The sequence below is a fragment of the Euprymna scolopes genome, chromosome 8 (genome assembly GCF_053919585.1).
Source record: "Euprymna scolopes isolate OS-2025 chromosome 8, ASM5391958v1, whole genome shotgun sequence".
In the NCBI taxonomy this organism is placed as follows: Eukaryota; Metazoa; Mollusca; class Cephalopoda; order Sepiida; family Sepiolidae; genus Euprymna; species Euprymna scolopes.
In genome coordinates, this window is record NC_136489.1 from 1,481,008 (window position 1) to 1,505,220 (window position 24,213).

The 24,213-nt window shown below is 40.9% G+C and overlaps 1 protein-coding gene across 1 annotated transcript in view; it reads left to right on the forward strand.

Annotated features, from left to right (window-relative positions):
- The window catches only part of LOC145284083 (uncharacterized), a 361,761-nt gene that overhangs the window by 67,030 nt on the left and 270,518 nt on the right, over positions 1–24,213 (forward strand). The window contains exons 6-8 of the mRNA XM_080133150.1: positions 5,179–5,271; positions 10,919–11,305; positions 13,715–13,791. Coding sequence (XP_079989276.1) covers positions 5,179–5,271; positions 10,919–11,305; positions 13,715–13,791 — 557 coding nt within the window. The remainder of the gene's footprint in view (positions 1–5,178; positions 5,272–10,918; positions 11,306–13,714; positions 13,792–24,213) is intronic.

A 24,213-nucleotide genomic window follows, 5' to 3' on the forward strand; every position in this document is an offset into this window, starting at 1 on the left:
TCTTGCTTCGTTCCGTTTCAATGATTTGAAGTAGTGAATGCGAATTAAATTGTGAAGCAATAGCATAATATATAATGGGCAAAGCCTGTTCCACCCTCCACGACGAAAGCGACATTAACGGTTCATCTAATAGTGATAAAGGTCGGTAATTATGCGCACCAGCTCACCTCAAACCACGCCTTGTTTATTTACTTATAACCGAAAAGATGTTACATTAAAATCAACGACGCTCGAAAGAACATTTAAAGCAATGCATGAGTTGCAATTGTGAAGGTTATATAATCAGTGAAGGGAATTATTGCTGAACGCATATCTCGCCATTTTGAATAAAAAGCAAGAAAATTTATGAAATTCGTATTTAATATTGTTGCAAGTGGATTCAGTTTTCTGAAAGCAACGAAAATGTTTGTTTTTCTACAATTATACCTAAAGTTGAAGAAAGACTTCTGAAAACGATCTTTGGATTCAAATCGAAGTACAAAGCTTCGCTAAGATGGCAGCTCCCCTACTTTTTTTTCTACTTTCGTCAACCGGAATTAATTTCATCTAAGAAAGATATTATCCACTCCCAGACCCCATTTCTTCCTCATTTTCTGCCACTCCCACATAGAAATCAGCTTGTTTGCTTTCGCTCCTGTAGTCGCTGTATATTATTTAGAAAGCGTTGTGAGAGCCTTACAAACCGTTTATTTATTTGTTTGTTTTTGTTGTCACACTCACAACTTTCAATGGTTTTGTATATGAATAAAATTTACATTTTTAAACACTTTGGGATATTTTCAGTAAGATGTCCCCTACAGCAAATGTGATAGTGTGGTGACTCCAATGATGCTAAGAGTAGGATGCTGAAGTCAAACAGACAAAGAATGATCAACTACTCAAATTTCACCCACTTACGCTTTATGTCTATAAAACTGCATATTAAAAATATTGTTGCATCCCACATTTAAAAATGACCTTTTGCCTAACTTTGTTCTTGTACGTGTGCAAGTAAATAAGGAACTTACAAAAAACGAGTATTATTTAAAAAAATGTCAACTTTATGCTGGACAAACTGATGGGCATAACCTCAGGTCTTCTGTCTGACCTTCTATTGTTACATGATAGGGGTTATCCTCTTTTCATGTAAGTAAAAAAAAAATAGGGAATTAGTTAAATGTAAATATGAAATAGGATAGTCAAGGATTCGAACTTGCGAAGCTAGACTTGGAATTGAGAATTCCAATCATAAGTTAAAATAAATACAGAATGTTATTGAAAATAAGGAATGTGGAATTGCCATTGTTTAGCTCACACAAAATAGTTAGATATCTGTTTATTGAAAAAGGAATATAATGATGAATTTTGTTTCTGTTATAAAAATGAAAATTAAAATAAGAAATTTAAAAACGGACAATGGAAAATGTTATTTGTAAAGTGGGTTACGAAAATTAGGTTAGGTTGGTAGGTTGTTTTTGTTTTACGGCATATCAACCCTTTCCGGGTTATTTAATGCCGAATCCAAAGATTTTGAAGAAAATTTTTTTTAATAGAATATACTTATTGTTTTCCCGTCGGTTTCTATTTAACACATAGTTGGGACCCTAACAGGTACTACCACTCCGGGCCAGAGTGGACCTGGGAGCAATGGTAATTAAAGGGTGGCTTCACACTCCCCAAAGCCCACAATCTGGGGCCTCACCACTGGATATAGTTTAAGGTCATATCCAGGACCCCCATTGAGGGACTTTTACCCTCTGCAGGGGGCAGTCGGCGTATTCTAATGCCCCACGAACAGGGCCGGAAAATTAGGTTAGAGGGTAGGCTTTGTAAGAAACATGTGAATAACAATGCATGCTTAAACACGGAGGCATGTCATGCCATGTGTTTCATATGCACGTGCTTGGTCATGCAGTGACGTCATGAGTTATGAAGTTTGTTAGAGAAGTCAGAATCAGAATCAGTCAGTAGGAGAAGCCAGAGAACGGAGTCAGATCAGAGAGGCAGAGGAGATCAAACCGATTCTCTGTTAGAGTCAAGGCACCCTCTGGAAACGAGAGGTTTTAGATAACCATGTAACACTATGACTGTTGTATTTTCACTTGTTGAAGTGTGTAAAAAAATTATACACACATGCTTTTGTCATCGTTGAATTTGAAGCTAGTCGTGAGCAGGTTATTAAACGTCACTAGCTTCTTGCGGAGCTTCTCGATATGGGTTCTGACGAGTGTCACACAGAGATAAGTTGGGTAGGGGTGTTTTTCAAGATTTTCCCTCCACAGGAGAGGTTGAGTATCCTTTAGGCTAGGGGGAATTAACATACCTTAGTTCTACCTTGAGATACATTTGTCGTCGCATGAGCTTATGCATCAATCAACTTCCAATGATTTTAAAGATTGGGTGCAACGCACATGTCGTTTGCATAGATGAACCTGTAGACGTTCCATAATATTGGCATGCCATTTTCCTTCAATCTCTACATAAAATCGACAATTTTTTGAAGAGATTTGAAGATCCGGATTATTGGAATGTTTATAACCATTTCGCTAATTTTCATAAAAAGTTATTCAACAACAGTTGATTGGCAACTTGGTTAGGGTTTACCTCGGCCATTCTTTGCTGGGATTGGTAAACAGCATTGAGTTTATTTACTGTCTTTTAGGCCGCCTTGCTGTTATGAATCATGTTACTGACGACTTCTCTCCAACGTTTTTTAACTAGCGTCACTTAGTGAGCTCAACAATAATCTGCTGGGGTCAAACACGTGCGCACAGAAGGGATCACAGTAGTAAGTTGCATATATTGCTCATAGATCATCTTACTGGAGTGATCAAGACCAGGAACATAGTTTACTCTTGGAATGTTATTCTTCGCACACTGCCATACAGTGGATTGAAAAGATTCATATACACTGTAGACAGGCGGGATAGTGACGATGTTATAGGTTAGATTTAGTGCGAAGCTTTTTCCATTTAGCATTATGATAGTTGAATCAAGACTTAGGTTTGGAGGTGACAACTGGATGCAGCTCAACTATGATGGGACGATACTGGGACTTTGGTATTGATTGATTTCTTAAAATTTTGCCTGAATTCTGAAGTATTTTTTTTTAATTACATTTTCACCCCAAGCAAGGCACATTGCCACTTTGATGTAGGGGCTACTATCAGGGACATAAGCTACAGGTGTACTATGTGGGGAGTTGGGCAGCAAGGTGTCGATTCATATTACACTTGAACTTCTGCATGTCAGTACAGTTGGGGAAGCAGAAACCCAGAAGGGTATTCCAAAGTCTAGCGGTTCTGGGGAAGAAACTACTGGAGTAAAAGGCTCTCTTACATCTAGGGATCTCAACTGTGAAGGGATGGGATTTTGCTGCTAGTCGGGTTTGTTGAGGGTATTTATGCCGAGAGGGTACAAGTGCTTGCAGTTCGTCAGAGCATTCACTGTTAAAGTACTTGTAGAACAGGCAAAGGGATGCTACATTTCGTCGATGGGACAGAGGCTGAAACTTAGATGACAGTTCAGGACCTATTAGGTTTGCGACTCTCTTTTGAATCTTGTCTAAGAGTAAGAGACTAGTAGCAGATACACCAGCCCAAATATGATAACAATTCTCCATACATGAGCGAAAGGTGGCCTTATAGAGGTACAGGATACTTTCGGGCATTAGTAGCTTTCTAGCACGGTAGAAAGAACCTACCTTTTTTGCAGCGGTCCTCACAATGCTCTCAATGTAATTGTTCCAAGTCATGTTTCCTGTGAATGTTAGGCCGAGGATTTTAAAAGATGTACTGTCAGATAAAGTCTTTGGCCATTGCTATTAGTGGTAGAGAAGTTATTGAAGGAAACAAGTTTAGTCTTGGCAGCATTGAATGTGACCATCAATTTTTGTCCCCATTCCACTACAGATTGGAGGTCATCCTCTAATGTTTCTGCCATTTCTTTAGATATGTGTTCATTTGTTTTCCTGTCGTGCCTGTTATAGAGCGTTGTGTCATCAGCATATATACCCATCTCACAGACAATTTTGTCAGGGAGGTCATTTATGAATATTAGGAACAATAGAGGTCCAAGGATAGACCTCTGAGGCACTCCTGCATTTATATCATATTGTTTAGATGTACGACTATCGATGACAACCTGGATTTTTTTCTTATCTAAGAAGGATTTAATTATGTTAAGTATTCCTCCAGTGATACCGTATGATCTGATTTTCCTGAGAAGACCTTCATGCCATACCCTGTTAAAAGCCTTAGATATATCTAGAGCTACCGCTTTACCCTCCCTGCTTTGTCAAGTGAATGGTATACACGTTCAGAGTTTACAGTTAGGATATCTGCCGTGGAACGGGCTTGCCTAAATCCATATTGTTGGTCGGTCAGAAGTTTAGTATCTGTAAGGTGATGGACTATTAAATGTGAAGTCGGTTAATAACCCTTCTTCCAGTGTGTGCTGAGAAGATGGTTTATCCTTGCTTTTGTTCAGTATGGCTAGGTTATGGGATAAACCCCATTCTTCAACGTGCTTCCCATCTCTATTGGTGTGATCGTAACCTCACATCGTATTATGATTATCGAAGTCACCAATAATCAGGTGGGATTTGCTATTCGTGTGGAGTTGGCAAGCCATTTGTAAATGTTATTGTCATTTTGTTAGTTTCCACTGCAATTTGTCAGTCGACTTGTCTCAACAACATTTAAAATAGTCTTGCCCAGCATAAAAAAATGAGTAGAGGGAAGAATATTTTATGTGCCTTTTGGTGGCACAGAATGTCAGCTATGAGATTGAACAGTATAAATAAGCACATCGCCATCAGGAAAATACTTTTTTTCATATTTAGGGGTAATTGTACTAAAACACAGTGAAACTAAATTAAACATTTCGGCATCTTCTGCTAATGTTTTTTTTTTTTTCTGTTTCTTATTTTTTGTCGTTTTTTGTTTCTTTTTGTTTCTTTTTCCTTTCTTTTGATTGTATTGAACTAGTTGTCAAAAACAAACAAGTGCACACGGAAGTGAAAAGATGGGCGGAGAGAGAGAGAGGGGGGTAGGGAGAGCCCACGAGAGGGGAATATTTTTTTAAAAGAAATATGTTATACACATTTAACTCTGCTATGTTTATTCATGTACCCGGACAACACAGGTTATCCCTGCTAGTTTTGATATAAATCCTGAATTTTTATTTTTGTGCTTGCAGTTTCGATGTTCATTGCAAGCATGTTATAAGCATAATTGCACAGAGACTACGAGTTACACAGTAAAAGCCGGACCATTCAAACCTGAAATACGAGTAAGTTTTACATTTATTATTTTTATTGTATCTTGTTTATTAACACCTTTATACCACATTGCTAAATAATAGCTTTTTTTTCATAATAAGTCAACACCTTTCAAGACAAAAGTGACTCAGGGAAACGGGCTAATGAGATGATTAAATTGACAGTTGAATAATAATGAATCATATGAGAGAAAAGCAAATTTTCACGCCACCCACTAAAAATTACAGTCAACTGAAAAAAGCAACAATTCTTCCCTCATTGCCAGAAATATCGGTCATGAAATGTAAAGACAAAATAGAAGGAAGCCAGAGTTATGAGCCTACCAAAAAGAGATCAAGATCAGCTTTCTATTTATCATCAATATGGATAGCCGTTGGCCTCTATGAATCATATTTGTGACAACCTATTTTAACATTGCTTGGCGTCCACCTACTTACCTCATCAGACTACCGGATAGGAGTGCCAGTTTATTAGTATAATCGTTAAATTCACATTTGTTTATTCTATGACCAATGTAGAAACTCGATCTTATCCGAGGTACAACTTTTTTAGAGGATCTATTATGCTTTTGTAAGTTTTAACTGTAAGAGTAGTAAAAAGAGAGAACTGATTAAGAATAATTTTATTATCATATACATTGACGTCACAGGTTTAACAGAACAAATTCTCTGACGTGGAAATTGACAATACATAAATAAACTTTTATTTGAATTTTTAAGCAAACCAATAATTTCGAATTCGAATTAAAGAGATTTTTCGTATATATTGTTTTTATCGCTTAAGTTTTTGGCCTGCACACAAATATTATACAGTACGGTCCATTTTTTTTTTCTTTTTTACACAGTGATCACCACTTATCAAGGCCCGGAAGCCACTCAGGGATAAGGGTTATTGCAAGTACATTACGTTAGTGTGGAGATTTGATGAAGTGTTTACTTAAGGGGGCGGTTCATTAGGAATTTGTTAACATTGGACTTGAACACATCCAAGTTGTAGTCCGGAGGGAAGCAGGCAGACGGAACAGAGTTCCACAGGCGTGCAGTTCTAAGAAAGAAGCTTTGTTCATGGAATCCGCGTTTTGATTTAGGCACAGATATAGAGTGGGAGAAATTTTTCACAGTGGATTCAGCTAGACGGGTGTTTTTCGTGAAAGATTGGCGAGGGGGGACCAGGGATTGGAGTTCCAACGAGCACCTGCCATGAAAATAACGATAAAACAAGGATAGGCTCGCAACGTCTCTTCTGTGGGAGAGGGGTTGCAGGATGGAGAAAAGGGCATCCCCCACTAAACCACGAAGTCTATTTTGTACTCTGTCAAAGCAGGATAGGCTGTTTTTGGCAGCTCCTGTCCAGATATGGCAACAGTATTCCATCCTTGGACGTACTTGGCTTTTATATAGATAGAGAATTGTATCAGTAGTGAGATATCTTCTGGAGCGGTAGAAGGATCCCACCATCTTTCCAGCGACCTTGGCAACAGACTTGATGTACGTGTTCCATTTCAGATCAGGAGTAAAGGTCAAACCCAGAAGCTTGTCAAAACACGGGGCCTCTCCCAGACGAGAGCCATCCATCACAATTGATGCCAGCTGGGGATCAGAGCGTTGATGATGTAAGGATAGGAGTTTGGTTTTAGATGCATTAAAGGTAACCAGCCACATCTTCCCCCACTGAACCACGCGCTCGAGATCAGAGGAGAGAGAATCAGACTTTGTCATTTACAGCCTTTGATGTGTTGCCGTAGATGGTCGTGTCATCAGCATAGATGTCAACGAATGATTTAAGTATGTGTTTAGGGAGGTCATTGATGTAGATCAGGAAGAGAGTTGGGCCCAGAATTGATCCCTGAGGGACTCCAGCATTTATATTGCAGGCCTCCGATTTTTGTCCATCTACCACTACTCTTATGAGCCTATCGGAGAGAAATGATTTAATGATTGAGAAAACATTTCCAGTTATACCGTAGCTGGAAATCTTGTGAAGTAGACCCTTATGCCATACCTTATCGAAGGCCTTTAATATGTCAAGAGCAATTGCCCTAGAAAGGAAGCCTTTGTCAAGAGATTCACTAATCCTGTGGGATATAACCGTCAGCACATCTGCGGTAGATCTTGCAGAGCGGAAACCATATTGTGTGTCACTAAGAAGGTTATTCCTGCTGAGGTGGTTGACTATTTCTCTATTTAATATGGATTCCAGCAACTTACTCATAACACAGAGGAGACTTATTGGTCTGTACTGAGAGGGAGAGGACTTATCACCTGAATTCTTACATACATGGCAAACTGATGAGGTCTTCCAGGGGGTTGGAAAGCACTTCTCCTTAAGGCAGCGCTTAAATAGTTTCGTAAGTATGGGAGCAAGTTCTGGTTGAAGCTTTTTTAACACTATAATTGGGATGCCATCAGGGCCAGTTGCTTTACTGGAATCTAGGTTTTTTATTAGCTTGGCGACCTCATGCACGGATATTTGTATGTTACCTAGCTTGTTCTGTGTTATAGGAGGAAATATGGGGAGTTGATGGCCTTCGTCGCATAGGGTAGAATTAGCTGCAAAGTTCTTTGCAAATAGTTTGGCTTGTCTGACGGTGATGAGATGACCTCTGGTCCATTGATAATGGTTGGGATAGAACGCACACTTCTGTTCAGGATCCTATTTGTTATTTGCCAAAACTCGTGGGATCCAAGCCGCTGATCAGCTACTTTGGATTTAACAGACTGGGCATATAGCTCTCTTGCATTCTTTTTTACTCTTTTACAGTGGTTGCTGGCAGACCTGAAAGCAGCTTTAGTCTCAGTGCATCTATTATGCTGGTAGCTATGGAAAAAGTGATTTCTGTGCGCGATAGCAGCAGCACATTCTGGGGAGAACCATGGCTGGCTGTTAGGTTTTTGTTGGAATTTTTTAGATGGTATGAATTGGTCTATGCCTACAATTAACCATTCGGTCAGATATGATACTATAGAGGACACTTCCTTTTATAATATGGAGTGCAGAGGTAAATCAGATATGAATGTACGGAAGCTATCCCAGTCAGCCATAGAATATCGGTATACACTACGGTGGAGGGGTACGTCTGGGGTCTTCTTACATTTCGTTTTTATCTTAACTGATACGACGGAGTGGTCGGAGGATGCTAGAGGAGAATGAACGGTACATGAACATAGCTCAGGGGAAGTTGAGAGAAAAAGGTCTAAGAGGCTTGCATATTGATTGTGTGTATCGGGCACACGGGTGGGTTCGCGAACAATCTGAGTGAGTTCATAAGCAATGGCAAAATCATGACAAAACCTCCCCTCATCATCTGTCTTATTTGAATGGGTCAGCCATTCCACGTTATGGACGTTGAAGTCACCACAAATGTGGATGTTAGCCGAGGGATGTGAAGACAGTATGTGGTCTATTTTCTCAGATATGCTCTTAAAGATAGTAACTCCGCTGTTGTGGGGCCTATAGAGGGCAAATATAAATGCAGTGGTGTTAGCAAGTGCAACCTTGAAGCACATATTGGGTAAATTAGGATCTTCTCTAGAGATATCCCTGCCACATGGGAAGCCATCCTTAATGTAGGCACATATTCCATGCCCATGGCGATCTTGGGTGTCAGATTTAGCTGTTAAATTGGAGTATCCATTAATTATGAACTCATCTAGGGAAGTGGTCGGCCCTATTCCAGTTTCACTTAGAAATTATATGTCCGGTTTCGTCTCCTGTAATTGGGTTTCAACCACCTCTGGAAGGTTGAAACGTAGACACCTGATATTGGAGAAGGAGACCTGGTAGTAGGGGTCTACATTGGAAGATGGGGTTCTAGGTTTAATCGAGTTTTTATTCTGGAGATATTTCATGTTGAGGTTTTGGGATTTGTGGAATAGGTCGGCATACTTGGTTAGAGCAGTACAGAGAGGGAAAGTAAGAGAGAAAAAGACAGGAAAATTTTTTTATTTGTAGCACACGAAAAGGTAAAGCCGTAACAATTACCCACTAGTATGGCATCGAGAGGCCCCACCAGAGACTACTGCATGGTCCAGATCCACTCACCAAATGGCAATACAGCAGTCCCAGTACTTTGCGCCTGCTGATAGGACAGCCTCCTTAGTGGTTAATCCAAGGTTCGGGTCCCTGTCTATCAGGCGGATAACGTCAGCCCAGACAAAACGTTTACCTCCAGCACCCTTACTAGTAACATGGCCACAAGGACAGACAGAGACAGAAAAATTTCCGACATCTCAGACTACTGGTCACCAAGTAGTACCGACCTTTAAGCAGCTTTTTCTTCACCCTTTGTCAGAAAAATCGCTCATTGAATGAGGACTGAATGACAAAATAGGAGAAGCGAGAGTTACTGGAGCTGCCGATAACACATCCACTGTATTATCTACTCTCCATTTAAAAAAAAAAGGGGGGAGGAAGGGGAATGGGTACAAGTGACTTATTTATATCTAAGTAGTAAGTCCGGTGCGAAGTTAATAATTCAGGACACTTTTGGTGATAATCTCCCCTCCCATATTAATGTGTGGAAGTTTGTCGTTATCTACCTAGTTTGCATCATTAAAGTTTCATCTTATAATTAATTAAAATCCAATAATTAATTATTATCAATTAGTAAAGTCAGCTTAATATTAATTTACATTAGAGTTTAAATAATTATTCAAGGTTTTAATTTAGGAGGTTCGTTTTCATGATTGACTGTTTCTTTGCACTGTATTATATTTCGAATGTACTTGAACATAAGGCTAACTATATAAGATAGTATGATTCGCCAGCAAGAAGAAAGTATTTTCAATACAGGCAAGCTTGCAGTAATAGTATATATTAAGTATACTACTTAAATAAAGTCCTAAGTTTATCTACTCTAGAGAATAATTTCCGGCATTTTTCTTTTATCCCATCCTGCTATTGTTTTAAAAAGGCAGTGAAAAGATTGTATGAGCTATCTAACAACTCGCACACATTTATACCAGATTCAAGCGTGTATTTCCTACATTTCCATGTATATATCGAATTATGTTGCAGCAGCAATGTACTTCTCAAGTTATGAAAATTGCCATCACTATATTGCTAATTCTGAATATCTTTGTATCAAAATGAAGCTTAGAATGAACCTGGAAATGCTATTTATCTGTGTTTTTTGTATACTGTAGAGTCCACTTATCAAGGCCTGGGTGCCACTCAAGGATAAGGGTTAATGAGTGTCAAGTGAGACAACACCGGGATCGGTGATGGAGGAAATTCGATAGAAATTAATTATTTAAGCTCAATAAGAACTTGTTACGTTGGACATAAAAAACACATGTTATAGTCAGCTGGCAAAATGGTATTGTGTTCCGCAGATGAGCAATTCTGAGAAAAGGCTTTGCTTATGAAATTTTCGTTTAGTTTTAGGCCAGATTGAGAGTTAGGGGAATCGCTGAGAGTGGTTGTAGCTAGGCTAGATTTTTGCCGTGTATGGAAAGGGGGGCATAAAGCACTGAAGCACCTGCCATGAAAATATATTTACTTACTTCAAGCTTAAAGTTACATATATCAAACGTGCATCTATATTCTTTCTATTAATCAAACACTACATATAGTTTCATTCAACTCTCATGATGTCTTCGTATATAAAAGCGATTTAAACATTCTGTACGATTCAAACAATTTTCTCTTTTGTTTTAGGTTCTGAACAAGGAAAAATTGTCGGTAACCGAAGGTGGGCCTGATGCTAACATTCATGCTGAAACTAATGTCCCTTCGCATTTTTTCTGTTTATTGGCTCGGAAACCTCTGTATTGTCACGTTAAGTGGCATTTAACCAAAATTGCCGATCAAGAAAGGTGTATGGACGGAAAAAATGTTTCCAGAATCGCTTTTGGCCCCAAAATAGATCCCCAAGATGATTCTCCTTGCAATGTGCCCATCACAGTGGACGATTGGCAAAAAGAATTTCGATTTCCTGTGTATGGGACTGCTAACGGAAATTTTGGAACTGAAACAGAAACACACGTTCAATTGGACATTGTTGCAGACCAGATTCCAATCAAAGAAGTATCTGTTTCCTTGCAGGTAAAAATTACGTGGTTTATTTAAGAATTAACAAATATTTTGATATCATGAAAATACGAGTTTGTTTTATATAATCTCTACAAGTTATCATGTTTTCCACTTGGTATCTGGAACTTTAAATCTTCAAAAATTCGGCATTCTCGCATATGTCTCGAGACATTTTACTGTTGCATTACTTCCCTTGTTTTCTAGATGGTGATAGAGACATCTTCCTACAGATATTATGTATTGTAATATATAACATGTAATATTATAATATATAATATGTAATATTATAATTTATAATATTATAATATTATTTAATATATATATATATATATATATACACTGCACAACCACGTTGACACACCTGTTCTCGCCAGATCATCAAAGGTAAGCATTGATGAGTCTGCTGAGTACCAGATAGGTGATCATTTGGTAAGGCTAGGCGCTCTGCATACCACATTGAGTCGTAGAAATTTCCAGGTTGGTATCTGGGTACGCATTAATTCATTAGGAGAGATGAATTCCCAGTCTTTGTTAAGGAGAACGAAATCTGATATAAAAATAAACCCGCAATCTACTATATGTTCTATCTTATGGCAGCCATTTGCACCGACAAAGATAAGCAGTAATACCAAAAAGTGTGGTTGCTTCTACACAAAGCCTTCACCATTATAAACGAGTCATCTGTATGGATTTCAGAACAACTTAGTTGTTGTGGAGGAACCTCGTACATCTTGGTTTTTCTTAAAACAATATATATATATATATATATATATATATATATATATATATAAGGAGATTAGTTGTTGTGGAGGAACCTCGTACATCGAAATCGATGGGAGAGTTCATATATATATATATATATATATATATATATATATATATATATATATAAAAAAAATCATCTATAACTTTTCATATATAAATTAATTATTACCATTACTATAACTTAAAAGAGAAAAACTGCTTTTTATTTATTTATTTATTTGCGGACTATTATCCTCACCTTTTTTTATAGTTGTTGTTTAACTACGTTTCAGCCAACTATTCGTCAGGTCTTCGTCAGGTTAATAGTCCACAAATAAATAAAATGTATAAATTACTCATCTCAAAAGAATTCCAATAATTAAATAAGAAAAACTGTTGGCTTTTATGTGTGTAGTGGAGGATTTCTTTTCGAATCCATATCAGATAGGTGGGGTTTCACTGACTTGCTATTTACTTTCTTGTTCCCCTTAATAATTATTACAAATATAAAATCATTGAAGTCTAATAATGCTTTGGAAGTTTTTGTTGTAATTTTCTAATATACATATATAATACCCCAACCCATAGGAAAATGTGAACTAAACACTCCCCCCTATCTCTCTATCTCTCTCTCTCTCTTTCCCCCCTCTCTCTCTCTCAAGCGGCACAGAAAGAAGCAAATGATTTGACTAACTTAAGATGTTACTAGCGACCTGCAGTGTGTGAAGATGAATTTAATTTTATTGTTTTGAAAAGAACAAATACTTCTCATTAATATATGTACGCATATATATATATATATATATATATATATATATATATATATATATATATATATATATATATTCCATTAAACAATACAGAAAAAAATGTTGGAAAAATAATTGATTTTTAAAAGATTTAAATGAATTTACATTCTATTCTTCCGAAATGTTCAGTTCTAAACATAGAACTTTAGCGTAGAATTTATTTCCATTATTCATATTTTATGCTCTTGTTACATCCGTTAATAAATAATGCCTATGAACAGCTTCGTAAAATATGCACAAAATGATGACGTCACCGATGTTTTGACAAATATTGAATGTTCCTTCTGACTATAAAAGAGAATAGAATTTTATCAATTTACGATACTCAAATAAGAATTAACACATAAATAAGGCTTATAAGTTATATTTTTAGGTGTTTATATGTACATGTAAACAAAAATAAATTAACTTTAAACATATATTCATTAAAAAATACTTTTTTTTAGTTAGCATTTTTTTAATTCCCTCAGGCAACGCCGGGAAACGGGACTCGCTAGTATATAATATTAAAATATATATATATGTGTGTGTGTGTGTGTGTGTGTGTGTGTGTGTGTGCGTGTAGGCACGTATCTGTGTGCGTGTGTAAGTGTTTTAGACGGCGTTTATCATACATACAAATAGCATGGCCTTCGTTTGCCTCCCTTTTGTTAACACGTTGATTTACCATCCCGGTATCCTACATTGCTTACACCCTTCTTAAATATTTCCATATTTTTTTATCAGCAATAATTCAAGCAGACCACCTAACCTTATTGTATTTATGCTATTTCTATTATCATATTGGAAACTAAACGATCATAAATATTGAGGTAGCTTTGGCTGTATAGAGATATAAAGAGTAATAGATGTATCAATTGTTTTGTAGGTCGTTAAAAGTCACAAAATGAAGAAAACAATCTGCAAATCATTGAGCGGAACACACATTACAACATTTAATGGAAGGTAAGGTTCATTTAATATTTTTTATGGAAATCGTCCCAAACAAGGTATAAAGCTATTTGATGTAAGGAGCTAAAAATATAATAATTCAAGGTCAATGGAAAGTGTTATACAGACAGATTCCGACATAAAAAACAGAAATTTCAGAAAAATCGTTGATGGAATGTTAAGATTGAAGGACAAATTAGAGTGATTAGAGAGTGAGAGTCATGAGGGTGAAGAAAATAAAGCAAAAGTCAACTTTCTACTCTCCAGAAATGTGTGTATTTTTAACAATTTTAAATGAATAATGACTGTGTGTGTGCGTGTGTGCGTTTCATTGACCAGCAGAGATAATTTCTGTTTGTGCTCTTGCGATCCGTCCTTTTCATTGTTCGGACGTTCTGTTCGAGTCTAAACAAATTCGCCATAGCCACGAACGTTTTCAGCTTCCATGAGTCGTCTTTAGGTGCGTGGTGACTAAAAAGTTGCGTTTAATGATTTTATTGAAATAGTTGATTAAAATCATCTAAAAGCACTAAAGCGTATCCTCTTATATATATATATATATATATATATATATATATATATATATATATATAGTATTAACATAATCTGAAGAAGGATGGGCAATTAATGCATAGTCTTAATATATAAACCAACACACTAGAAATATATATATATATATATATATATATATATATATATATATATATATATTGCAATTACAAAGGGAAAACGTCAGTTTGTGATATTGATGATTAAAAGAGCTGAATCAATGGATTTCATTTATAATTAAAAGGGAACGAAGGAAACAATAAAGTACTAAAATAAAGCAGCGTTATTATCTATTAACGGGGAGGAAAATATCGAGCGAGTATTTAAAATAAAACTTCGTTATGATCTATGTACAATACTGGAATTTCCTTGAGACTAATCACGTTAAAAAACCTAAGAAACATTAATTTTATTGAATAAGGAAAGTTCTTTTCAAACGGATGTGAAGAGTCTTTAAAATCTTCCCGTGTAAGTTTAAATGAGCACGATTAAGAAAGTTTGAATGAGCACAACTTCAGTTCGTAGCGACTGACGGGGTTTTAATGAAAAGATGAACTATGGAAGACCGAAAGACCCGGTCAATATGCAAGCCTCCTAGACCTTTTTCTCTCAACTTCCCCTGAGCTATGTTCATGTTCCGTTCATTCTCCTCTAGGATCCTCCGACCACTCCGTTGTATCAGTTAAGATAAAAACGAAATGCAATAAGTCCCCAGACGTACCCCTCCACCGTACTGTATATCGATACTCTATAGCTGACTGGGACAGATTCCGTACATTCATACCTGATCTACATCTGCATTCCATGTTTAAAAAGGATGTGTCCTCTATAGTATCAGACCTGACTGAATGGTTAATTGTAGGTATAGACCGGTTCATACCATCCCAAATATTCCAACAAACACCTAAAAGCCAGTCATGGTTCTCCCCAGAATGTGCCATCGAGTACAGACATCACTTTTTCCATAGCTACCAACATAATAGATGCACTGAGACTAAAGCTGATTTCAGGAACGCGAGCAACCACTGTAAAAGAGTAATAAAAAATGCAAGAGAGCTATATGCTCAGTCCGTTAAATCCAAAGTAACTGATCAGCGGCTTGGTTCCCACCAGTTTTGTCAAATAACAAATAGGATCCTGAACAAAAGCGTGCGTTCTATCCCAACCATCATCAATAAACCAGAGGTCATATTGTCAGCATCAGACAAGGCCAAACTATTTGCCGAATCTTTGCAGCTAATTCTACCCTATGCGAGGAAGGCCATCAAATCCAGGTAGTTCTCCCTATAACACACAATAAACTAGCTAACACACACATATCTGTATGTAATGTCCCCAAGGTTGCTTCCCATAAAGCAACTGGCCCTGACGGCATTCTAAATATTGTGTTAAAAAAGCTTCAACCAGAACTTTCTCCCATACTTACAAAACTGTTTAAGCTTTGCCTTAAGGAGAAGTGCTTTCTAAAATTCTGGAAAAAACTCCTCAATATGCCCAGTATTTAAGAATTCAGGTGATAAGTCATCTCCCTCTCAGTACAGACCAATAAGTCTCCTGTGTGGCATTCCAAATTGTTGGAATCCATATTAAATAGAGAAGTAGTCAACAATCTCAGCAGAAACAACCTTCTTTGTGACACTGGCTGACTGGGATAGCTTCTGTACATTCATATCTGATTTACCTCTGCACTCCATGTTTAAAAAGGATGTGTCCTCTATAGTATCAGATCTGACCGAATGGTTAATTGTAGGCATAGACCAATTCATACCATCTAAAAAATTCCAACAAAAACCCAACAGCCAGCCGTGGTTCTCCCAAGAATGTGCTGCTGCTATCGCGCACAGAAATCACTTTTTCCATAGCTACCAACGTAATAGATGCACTGAGACTAAAGCTGCTTTCAGGACTGCCAGCAACCACTGTAAAAGAGGAATAAAAAATGCAAGAGAGCTATATGCCCAGTCTGTTAAATCTAAGGTAGCTGATCAGCGGCTTGGTTCCCACGAGTTTTGGCAAATAACATATAGGATCCTGAACAGAAGTGTGAGTTCTATCCCAACCATTATCAATGGACCAGAGGTCATCTCGTCAGCGTAAGACAAGGCCAAACTATTTGCAAAGAACTTTGCAGCTAATTCTACCCCTATGCGACGAAGGCCATCAACTCCCCATATTTCCTCCTATAACACAGAACACGCTAGGTAACATACAAATATCCGTGCATGAGGTTGCCAAGCTAATTAAGAACCTTGATTCCAGTAAAGCAACTGGCCCTGACGGCATCCCAATTATATTGTTAAAAAAGCTTCAACCAGAACTTGCTCCCATAATTACGAAACTGTTTAAGCGCTGCCTTAAGGAGAAGTGCTTTCCAACTCCCTGGAAGACCTCAACAGTTTGCCCTGTATTTAAGAATTAAGGTGATAAGTCATCTCCCTCTCAGTACAGACCAATAAGTCTCCTGTGTGTTATGAGTAAGTTGCTGGAATCCATATTAAATAGAGAAATAGTCAACCACCTCAGCAGGAATAACCTTCTTAGTGACACACAATATGGTTTCCGCTCTGCAAGATCTACTGCAGATGTGCTGACGGTTATGTCTCACATGATTAGGGAATCTCTTGACAAAGGCTTCCTTTCCAGGGCAATTGCTCTTGACATATCAAAAGCCTTCGATAAGGTATGGCATAGGGGTCTACTTCACAAGATTTCCAGCTACAGTATAACTGGAAATGTTTTCTCAATCATTAAATCATTTCTCTCCGATAGGCTCATAAGAGTAGTGGTCGATGGACAAAATCAGAGGCCTGCAGTATTAATGCTGGAGTCCCTCAGGGGTCAACCTGGGCCCAACTCTCTTCCTGATCTACATCAATGACCTCCCTAAACACATACTTAAATCATTCGTTGGCATCTATGCTGATGACACGACCATCTACGGCAACACATCAAAGGCTGTAAATGACAAAGTTCTCTCTGATTCTCTCTCCTCTGATCTCGAGCGCGTGGTTCAGTGGGGGAAGACGTGGCTGGTTACCTTTAATGCATCTAAGACCAAACTCCTATCCTTACATCATCAATGCTCTGATCCCAATCAGGCATCAATTGTGATGGATGGCTCTCGTCTGGGTGAGGCCCTGTGTTTTGACAAGCTTCTGGGTTTGACCCTTACTCCTGATCTGAAATGGAACACGTACATCAAGTCTGTTGCCAAGGTCGCTGGAAAGATGGTGGGATCCTTCTACCGCTCCAGAAGATATCTCACTACTGATGCAATTCTCTATCTATATAAAAGCCAAGTAGGTCCAAGGATGGAATACTGCTGCCATATCTTGGCAGGAGCTGCTAAAAACAGTCTGTCCTGCCTTAACAGAGTACAAAATAGACTTCGGTGCTTGGTGGGGGATGCCCTTTTCTCTACCCTGCAACCTCTCTCCAACAGAAGAGACGTTGCAAGCCTATCCTTGTTTTATCGTTATTTCCATGGAAGGTGCTCGTTGGAACTCCACTCTCTGATCCCGCCTCTCCAATCTTTCACGAAACACACCCGTCTAGCCGAATCCACTTTGAAAAATTTCCCCCATTCTTTATCTGTGCCTAAATCAAAACATGGATTCCATGAACAAAGCTTCTTTCTTAGAACTGCACGCCTGTGGAACTCTGTTCCGTCTGCTTGCTTCCCACCCGACTACAACTTGGATGTGTTCAAGTTAACAAATTCCTAAAGAACCGTCCCCTTAAGTAAACACTTCATCAAATCCCCACACTAACGTAATGTACGTACTTGCAATAACCCTTATCCCTGAGTTACTTCCGGGCCTTGATAAGTGGTGACCACTGTGTAAAACAAAAATTAAAAAAAATATGTATGTATAATATATGATTAGTTTTTTTTGGCACAAGAATTCCAGCAGAGTGCTCAATTAAAAGGAAAATCCAAATTGTAAGAGCGTATTTATATTTTGTGTACAGAAAGTTGTTAGTTGAGACAGATCATTGGTACCGTCGGTTTCAAGGCCGATAATAAGGCCCGTTTAAGTTATCCTTATCAAGCTCTCTTCAGCCAATATTCGTCTCTTGGATATTATCGACTTTATTGATGGAGCGGTCGAGTAACTAACTTCCACAGTATTTCTATTAAAAAGTTTATTGTAAGAGTATCTTGTGTAGGAGACGGGGAGTCTCGTCGTGGGCGACGAAGCGTTTCACTGAAGAACCACAGCAACACACAGCAAACCAACAAACAATGACAGCCACGGCGCGAAGGTAACTAACAAAGCTCAGCTGACTGCACGAATAGAAACGGAACCCAACGGTCACTGTACTAATCGCCACGAACGTCAGAACCCGACTGCCTCGCACCTCCAATGGACCGATTTTTATTCCTCAAGATGGCCTAGCTAATTTGCATCCCCGCGAGATCTCGCGCGATCCTGCGAGATTCCGTCTCTAATAAAAGCAGGCAGGCGCCATCTTGAAACTCTTTCTTCCGCTGCCCCGACCACAGGATCAGCCACCACCCCACACGCCAGGCACACACGGACCCACTTGCGCCGAGGGCTACAGTTAGTCTCACACTCCCCCCTGGTCTCCAGATCACATACGTGACACGGCGGACGTGGCTGTTTGATTCGAGCACTCCTGCGGAGGGGTATTGCCGGGACTTCCTCATCGGAGCTCTCAGAAGTGGCATCGGAAGCATCAGCATCAGCATTAGAGCTCGCAGTTAAGTCATCAGGTCCATGGGGCACAGGTTGGATCCATCGCTCATCGTCGGATGACTCGCTCCTTCCACTGCTCGCAGTTGAGTCACCAGGTTTGTGGGGCACGGGTTGGATCCATCGCTCATCGTCGGATGACTCGCTACTTCCACTGCTTGCCGATTGGTCAGCGCTTAGAGCGGGCCGGACATCCCTTACGTGGCGCGGAGTATCATCGACTAGTATGGCCTGTTCACTGATGACGCCGGTGACCCGCCCCCTCCAAAAGCTGCTGGTGCACCGGCCGCCAGGTGGCTTCACCCAGACGGTGTTTCCCACTTTGTACGTCCCCTGGGGTTCTCGTTGGTCGGGTAGACACACTTCAACGTCCTTGACGTGCACGTGGTAGTGATGAATCGCATCAGCGGGCGCACTGCCACCAGTCACGGTGTCCTTAGGCGTTGTGTTGTATCTGTAAACCGCCTCCGTGATCGTACACTTCTTCCTGGCCGCGATCTTCTTCACGGTTCGGTGGCATCGCTCCGCTATGCCGTTGCCGCTCGGCACATACGCGCATCGGTGTCGAAGGCGGATCCCCCAGTTGTCCATAAAATGCCTAAATTCCCTGCTGCAGAACGCCGTGTCGTTATCCGTGAGGATCTCCTCAGGCGGCCCCCTTTCGTAGAATATGGATTCCAATTCGTGGATGACACTGGTGGAATCCTGCCTCGCTAATTGGCGCCAAATCGCGAACCTCATTGGCCCGCAGTCTATCAGCGTGAGGAAGTGTTGGCTGCCGTAGTGGGTTATATCCATACCCAACCGACTCCAAGTCGCGTCCACTCCCAGCTGTCCTTTCCGCCATCTGGCTGGGGCGGGGTCAATGGACTGGCACGTTTGGCACTCCCTGACCACTGCTCTTACTGCGCTTTTTGGTATTGATGGTCTAGCCAACTTCACAAAGTAGTAGGTCCGTTGTACTCCGGGGTGCCCACTGTCGTGATGTATCTTCCTGATTTCGTCCTCCTCGACGGAGGCAGCACACAGAGGCAATGGCTTAGCTTCTTTCTTCATAGCCTCATACCATCTCCGTGGTACCCGAGTGAGCTTGTCGGCGAGGTTGTAGTCCGAGGTGACGAGCACTACTTCTACGGACAGGTTGTACTCCGTCACCAGTTTTTTCACAGTCTCGAGCCTCCGTCTTATCAGCATTTCGCTGGCTGCCTTGGTGCGTGCCCTGGCCTTGCTCGTGAGTGTGTCCGACACCCAGTGGTGCACGCAAAGTGAGTCAGTGTGCACACGCAGTTTCTTCACTTCCCATTGAAGTGCCAGGTTAATGCCCTTTATTACAGCGTCGAGTTCTGCCAGGTTGATATGGGCAGCATCATTCGCCGGTCGCAGCCAGCAGGCATCCTCAACTACGGCCCCATCTTTCTCCAAAACTACACCGATCGCTAGAGAACTTGCGTCCACCCACACGCTCAGTTCATCTCCCTGCACGCACCAGTCCCCTGTGGTGGGGTCATTCTTTTTCACACTAGCGACGGTCTCCTTTAACATTCGAACCAATAGTTCGTCGGTTATCTCATCGTCCCAGCCTTTGGTGACCGCATTTGCCCTCCTTTTTATGACGCCTATCGCTGCACGAACCCATCCGCATACTGGAAGGTGCCCCACAAGTTTCCCGCACAGGGAGAACACGGCACGTCTTGTGTAAACGTCGGGTACGTCGGGAACTGCGGTTCCACGCCTCCACTTCAGGATCCCTCGCTCCTCTTGAACGCTCAAGCCCAATACGCGGGCACCATCCTCAAGCCGCTCAGAGTCCTTGCAGTTTAGACCAAACTCGGCAAGTTTGGATCTTACGCGCGAAGAGGACACGATATCTTCGTTCACGTATATATCGTCAATATACGCCGATGTTCCCTTTCTGATCCATTCTTCTTGTGACAACACGGCATTGACGATAGCCTTCATTATCTGGGGTGCTACGTTTAGCCCAAATCCGAGTCGCATAAGACAGTATCTCTTCCCGGAAAACATCACTGTCTGGAAAGGCCACATCGCCTCGCCGATCCGGACCTGCAAGTATGCTTTTCTCAAGTCCAGTAGGGACACATTGGACCCCTGCCGGCGCCACTCTCGCAGCTTGCTGCCACAGATGTCGGCGTCCGCTGTGAACGCATCAACGTGCGCATTCAACTCACGGTAGTCCATTACCGGCCTCACCTTTGACTTGTTAGGTTGGGCAACTGCCATCAGCGGTATCAGGCCCTTGGGGGGTCCAAGTTTGTCATAGGGGTATGGAATCAGCCAACCGTTCTTAATCCATTCACGGAGCTCGCTTTCGTATGCAGGCCTTATCTGGTCGGGCATACGGTACTCTGCCACTTTGTTTTGTAGTTTGGCCGGTTCCTTGTCTTCTGACCACCTCCAAGTGGCGGTCCACGCCTTCTGTTGGTCGTCGAATTCCGCACTGAAGTCCGGCTGGTCGACTCTTAGTGCTGCGCACACCGGGGGCCTATCCTGAAACTCTACCACGCCAGCGCGCGTTATGCGCAGCCGCCCAGGGCTTTGATGGCATCGTAGCCTAGCAACAGGTCGAAACTCAGCGGCTTTTCGCGTGTCACCAACGCTTCGACGTTGGCCGAGTTTCCAGTTCTTGTGCGAATGTGTACCACACCCACGCCGCAACACATTCGTATTTTTCCAGTAATGGTAGTTATCCTGACGTTCTTCTTTTTCCACGCCCGACAGAAGTCCGCACACACTATGGTGCGGGAGCAACCGGAATCAAGGAGGGCTGAACATAACGTGTCATTAACTCGGACCTGAATGACAGGGAGCGCCTTATTTATTTTCTGTTCGGGGAAGAGGTCGGCACTGGCACCTTGTCCCCGTTTCCCGCACAGTCTTGGGCCATGTGCCCAGTCTTGTTACAGCGGTAGCAGCGAACAGCCGTCGACCGCCTTCTACAATTTCTTGCCATGTGGCCCCACCCGTTGCATCTGTAGCAGATGACATCACCTTGCGGGCTGGGTCCCTGAGACGGTCCTTCGCCACTTGGTGGGGCCTGTGCGACGGCGACTACCGGTTCCTGCACCGTCGAGTCATCCTTCATTATTGTCCTGGCTCTGTCCACTAGGTCACTCAGCGGTAGTGAGGACATGGTAGAGGTTGCTCGCAGGAGCTGCTTTGCTCCAGCGGGGAGTCCTGACAGGAATTTGTAGGCTAGGGCCCTCTCGGGAAGACTGCCGAACAACACCGTCAGCTTCTTAAGTTCGGTGAGATACACGTCCACAGTTTCGGCCAAGCGTATAGACCTCGTCTCAAACTGCTCCCATGCAGTGGCGGGGTCAGTGGCGAACGCCCTGTACAACGCCGCCTTGATACTCGAGTAGTCACACTTCTCCTCAGCGCTGAGTTGCTGATATACAGCGAAGGCCCCGCCGGTCAGCCGCGGAGGAATCACGCGCTCGACATTTTTCACGCTGGATAACTGACAATGTAACTCGACCTTCTCAACCCAGCTGAGTACCGGGTCGGATCCGTCGAATTCCGGTATCAACTTTAGATCGAACCTATCCGCCATTGAAGAAAAGAAAACCAAGTTCAGAGTGGGGGGGCCGAAATAGCTTGTAAGAGTATCTTGTGTAGGAGACGGGGAGTCTCGTCGTGGGCGACGAAGCGTTTCACTGAAGAACCACAGCAACACACAGCAAACCAACAAACAATGACAGCCACGGCACGAAGGTAACTAACAAAGCTCAGCTGACTGCACGAATAGAAACGGAACCCAACGGTCACTGTACTAATCGTCACAAACGTCAGAACCCGACTGCCTCGCACCTCCAATGGACCGATTTTTATTCCTCAAGATGGCCTAGCTAATTTGCATCCCCGCGAGATCTCGCGCGATCCTGCGAGATTCCGTCTCTAATAAAAGCAGGCAGGCGCCATCTTGAAACTCTTTCTTCCGCTGCCCCGACCACAGGATCAGCCACCACCCCACACGCCAGGCACACACGGACTCTCTTGCGCCGAGGGCTACGGTTAGTCTCACATTTATGTAGTCTATGTGTTTTTGGAAAATGCTTATCTAGAAAGCTAAGAAAAAAATGCCCTACTCTAGTTTTAGTGTTCAATGAAAACGGAGGTAAGAACCAGATTATCTTCCGTTTCCTCTTTCGTTTTTTATTTTCTCTATTATCCTGGGTTTGTTGAAATTTTATGTTTTCTTTGAATCCACTTTGATGCAGTTCTTCATTATAATATGGTGCTGATTTCTCGAACACTTCAGCGTTCGAAGAAAGCCGTGAAATCCTTTGGCTAATGTTCGCTACCATATTTTTAAACACTGTGGGTGGGTGGCATGAACCCTTATTTATATACATAAGTTTTTCATTTAGTTTGTGGAAGGGTTTGTGTATTTTCTTCTCGAGATCTAGAGTGGCATCTAAAAAATCTACTCTATCTAAATTTGTCTGTATTATTATTTTAAACCCTAGTTCCTTAAAAAATTCAATTAGGTCTTTTCTAAGCCTGTCTAGTGCACATCCATTGTAGTCACGCGATCGGCAAAGTCCATCTCTATATAATCCAAAAAAGTGATCTGGGAATTTATATTTCATGGTCTCCAGTAGAAAAAGTCCAACGAGATCGCAGATATCTGCAATGTCATACGCCCCCATCGCGACGTCAAAGGGGTCTTCGGGGTTTGATTTTTTTACCAATGTTTTATCGTCAAAACATAAATGGGTCTGTCTAGCTTGCATGATTGTTTCCTTATCGAGCTCACTTATCTTTCTATATGTGGATGCGAAGATCAACGATTTTTCTATGATTTCCTTAGTGATTGAAGGGTAAAAATCGACGAATATTGGCTGAAGAGAGTTTGATAAGGATACCTTAAACCGGCCTTATTATCGGCCTTACAACCGACGGTACCAATGATCTGACTCAACTAACACCTTTATGTAAACAAAATACTATATAATATATATATACTATGGATATATATATATAATATATATACTATAGATATAATATACTATAGATATAAAATATATATACTACAGATATAATATATATATATATATAATATATATATATATATACTATAGATATAATATATATATACTATATATACATATATAATATATATACTATATATATATGATATACATAC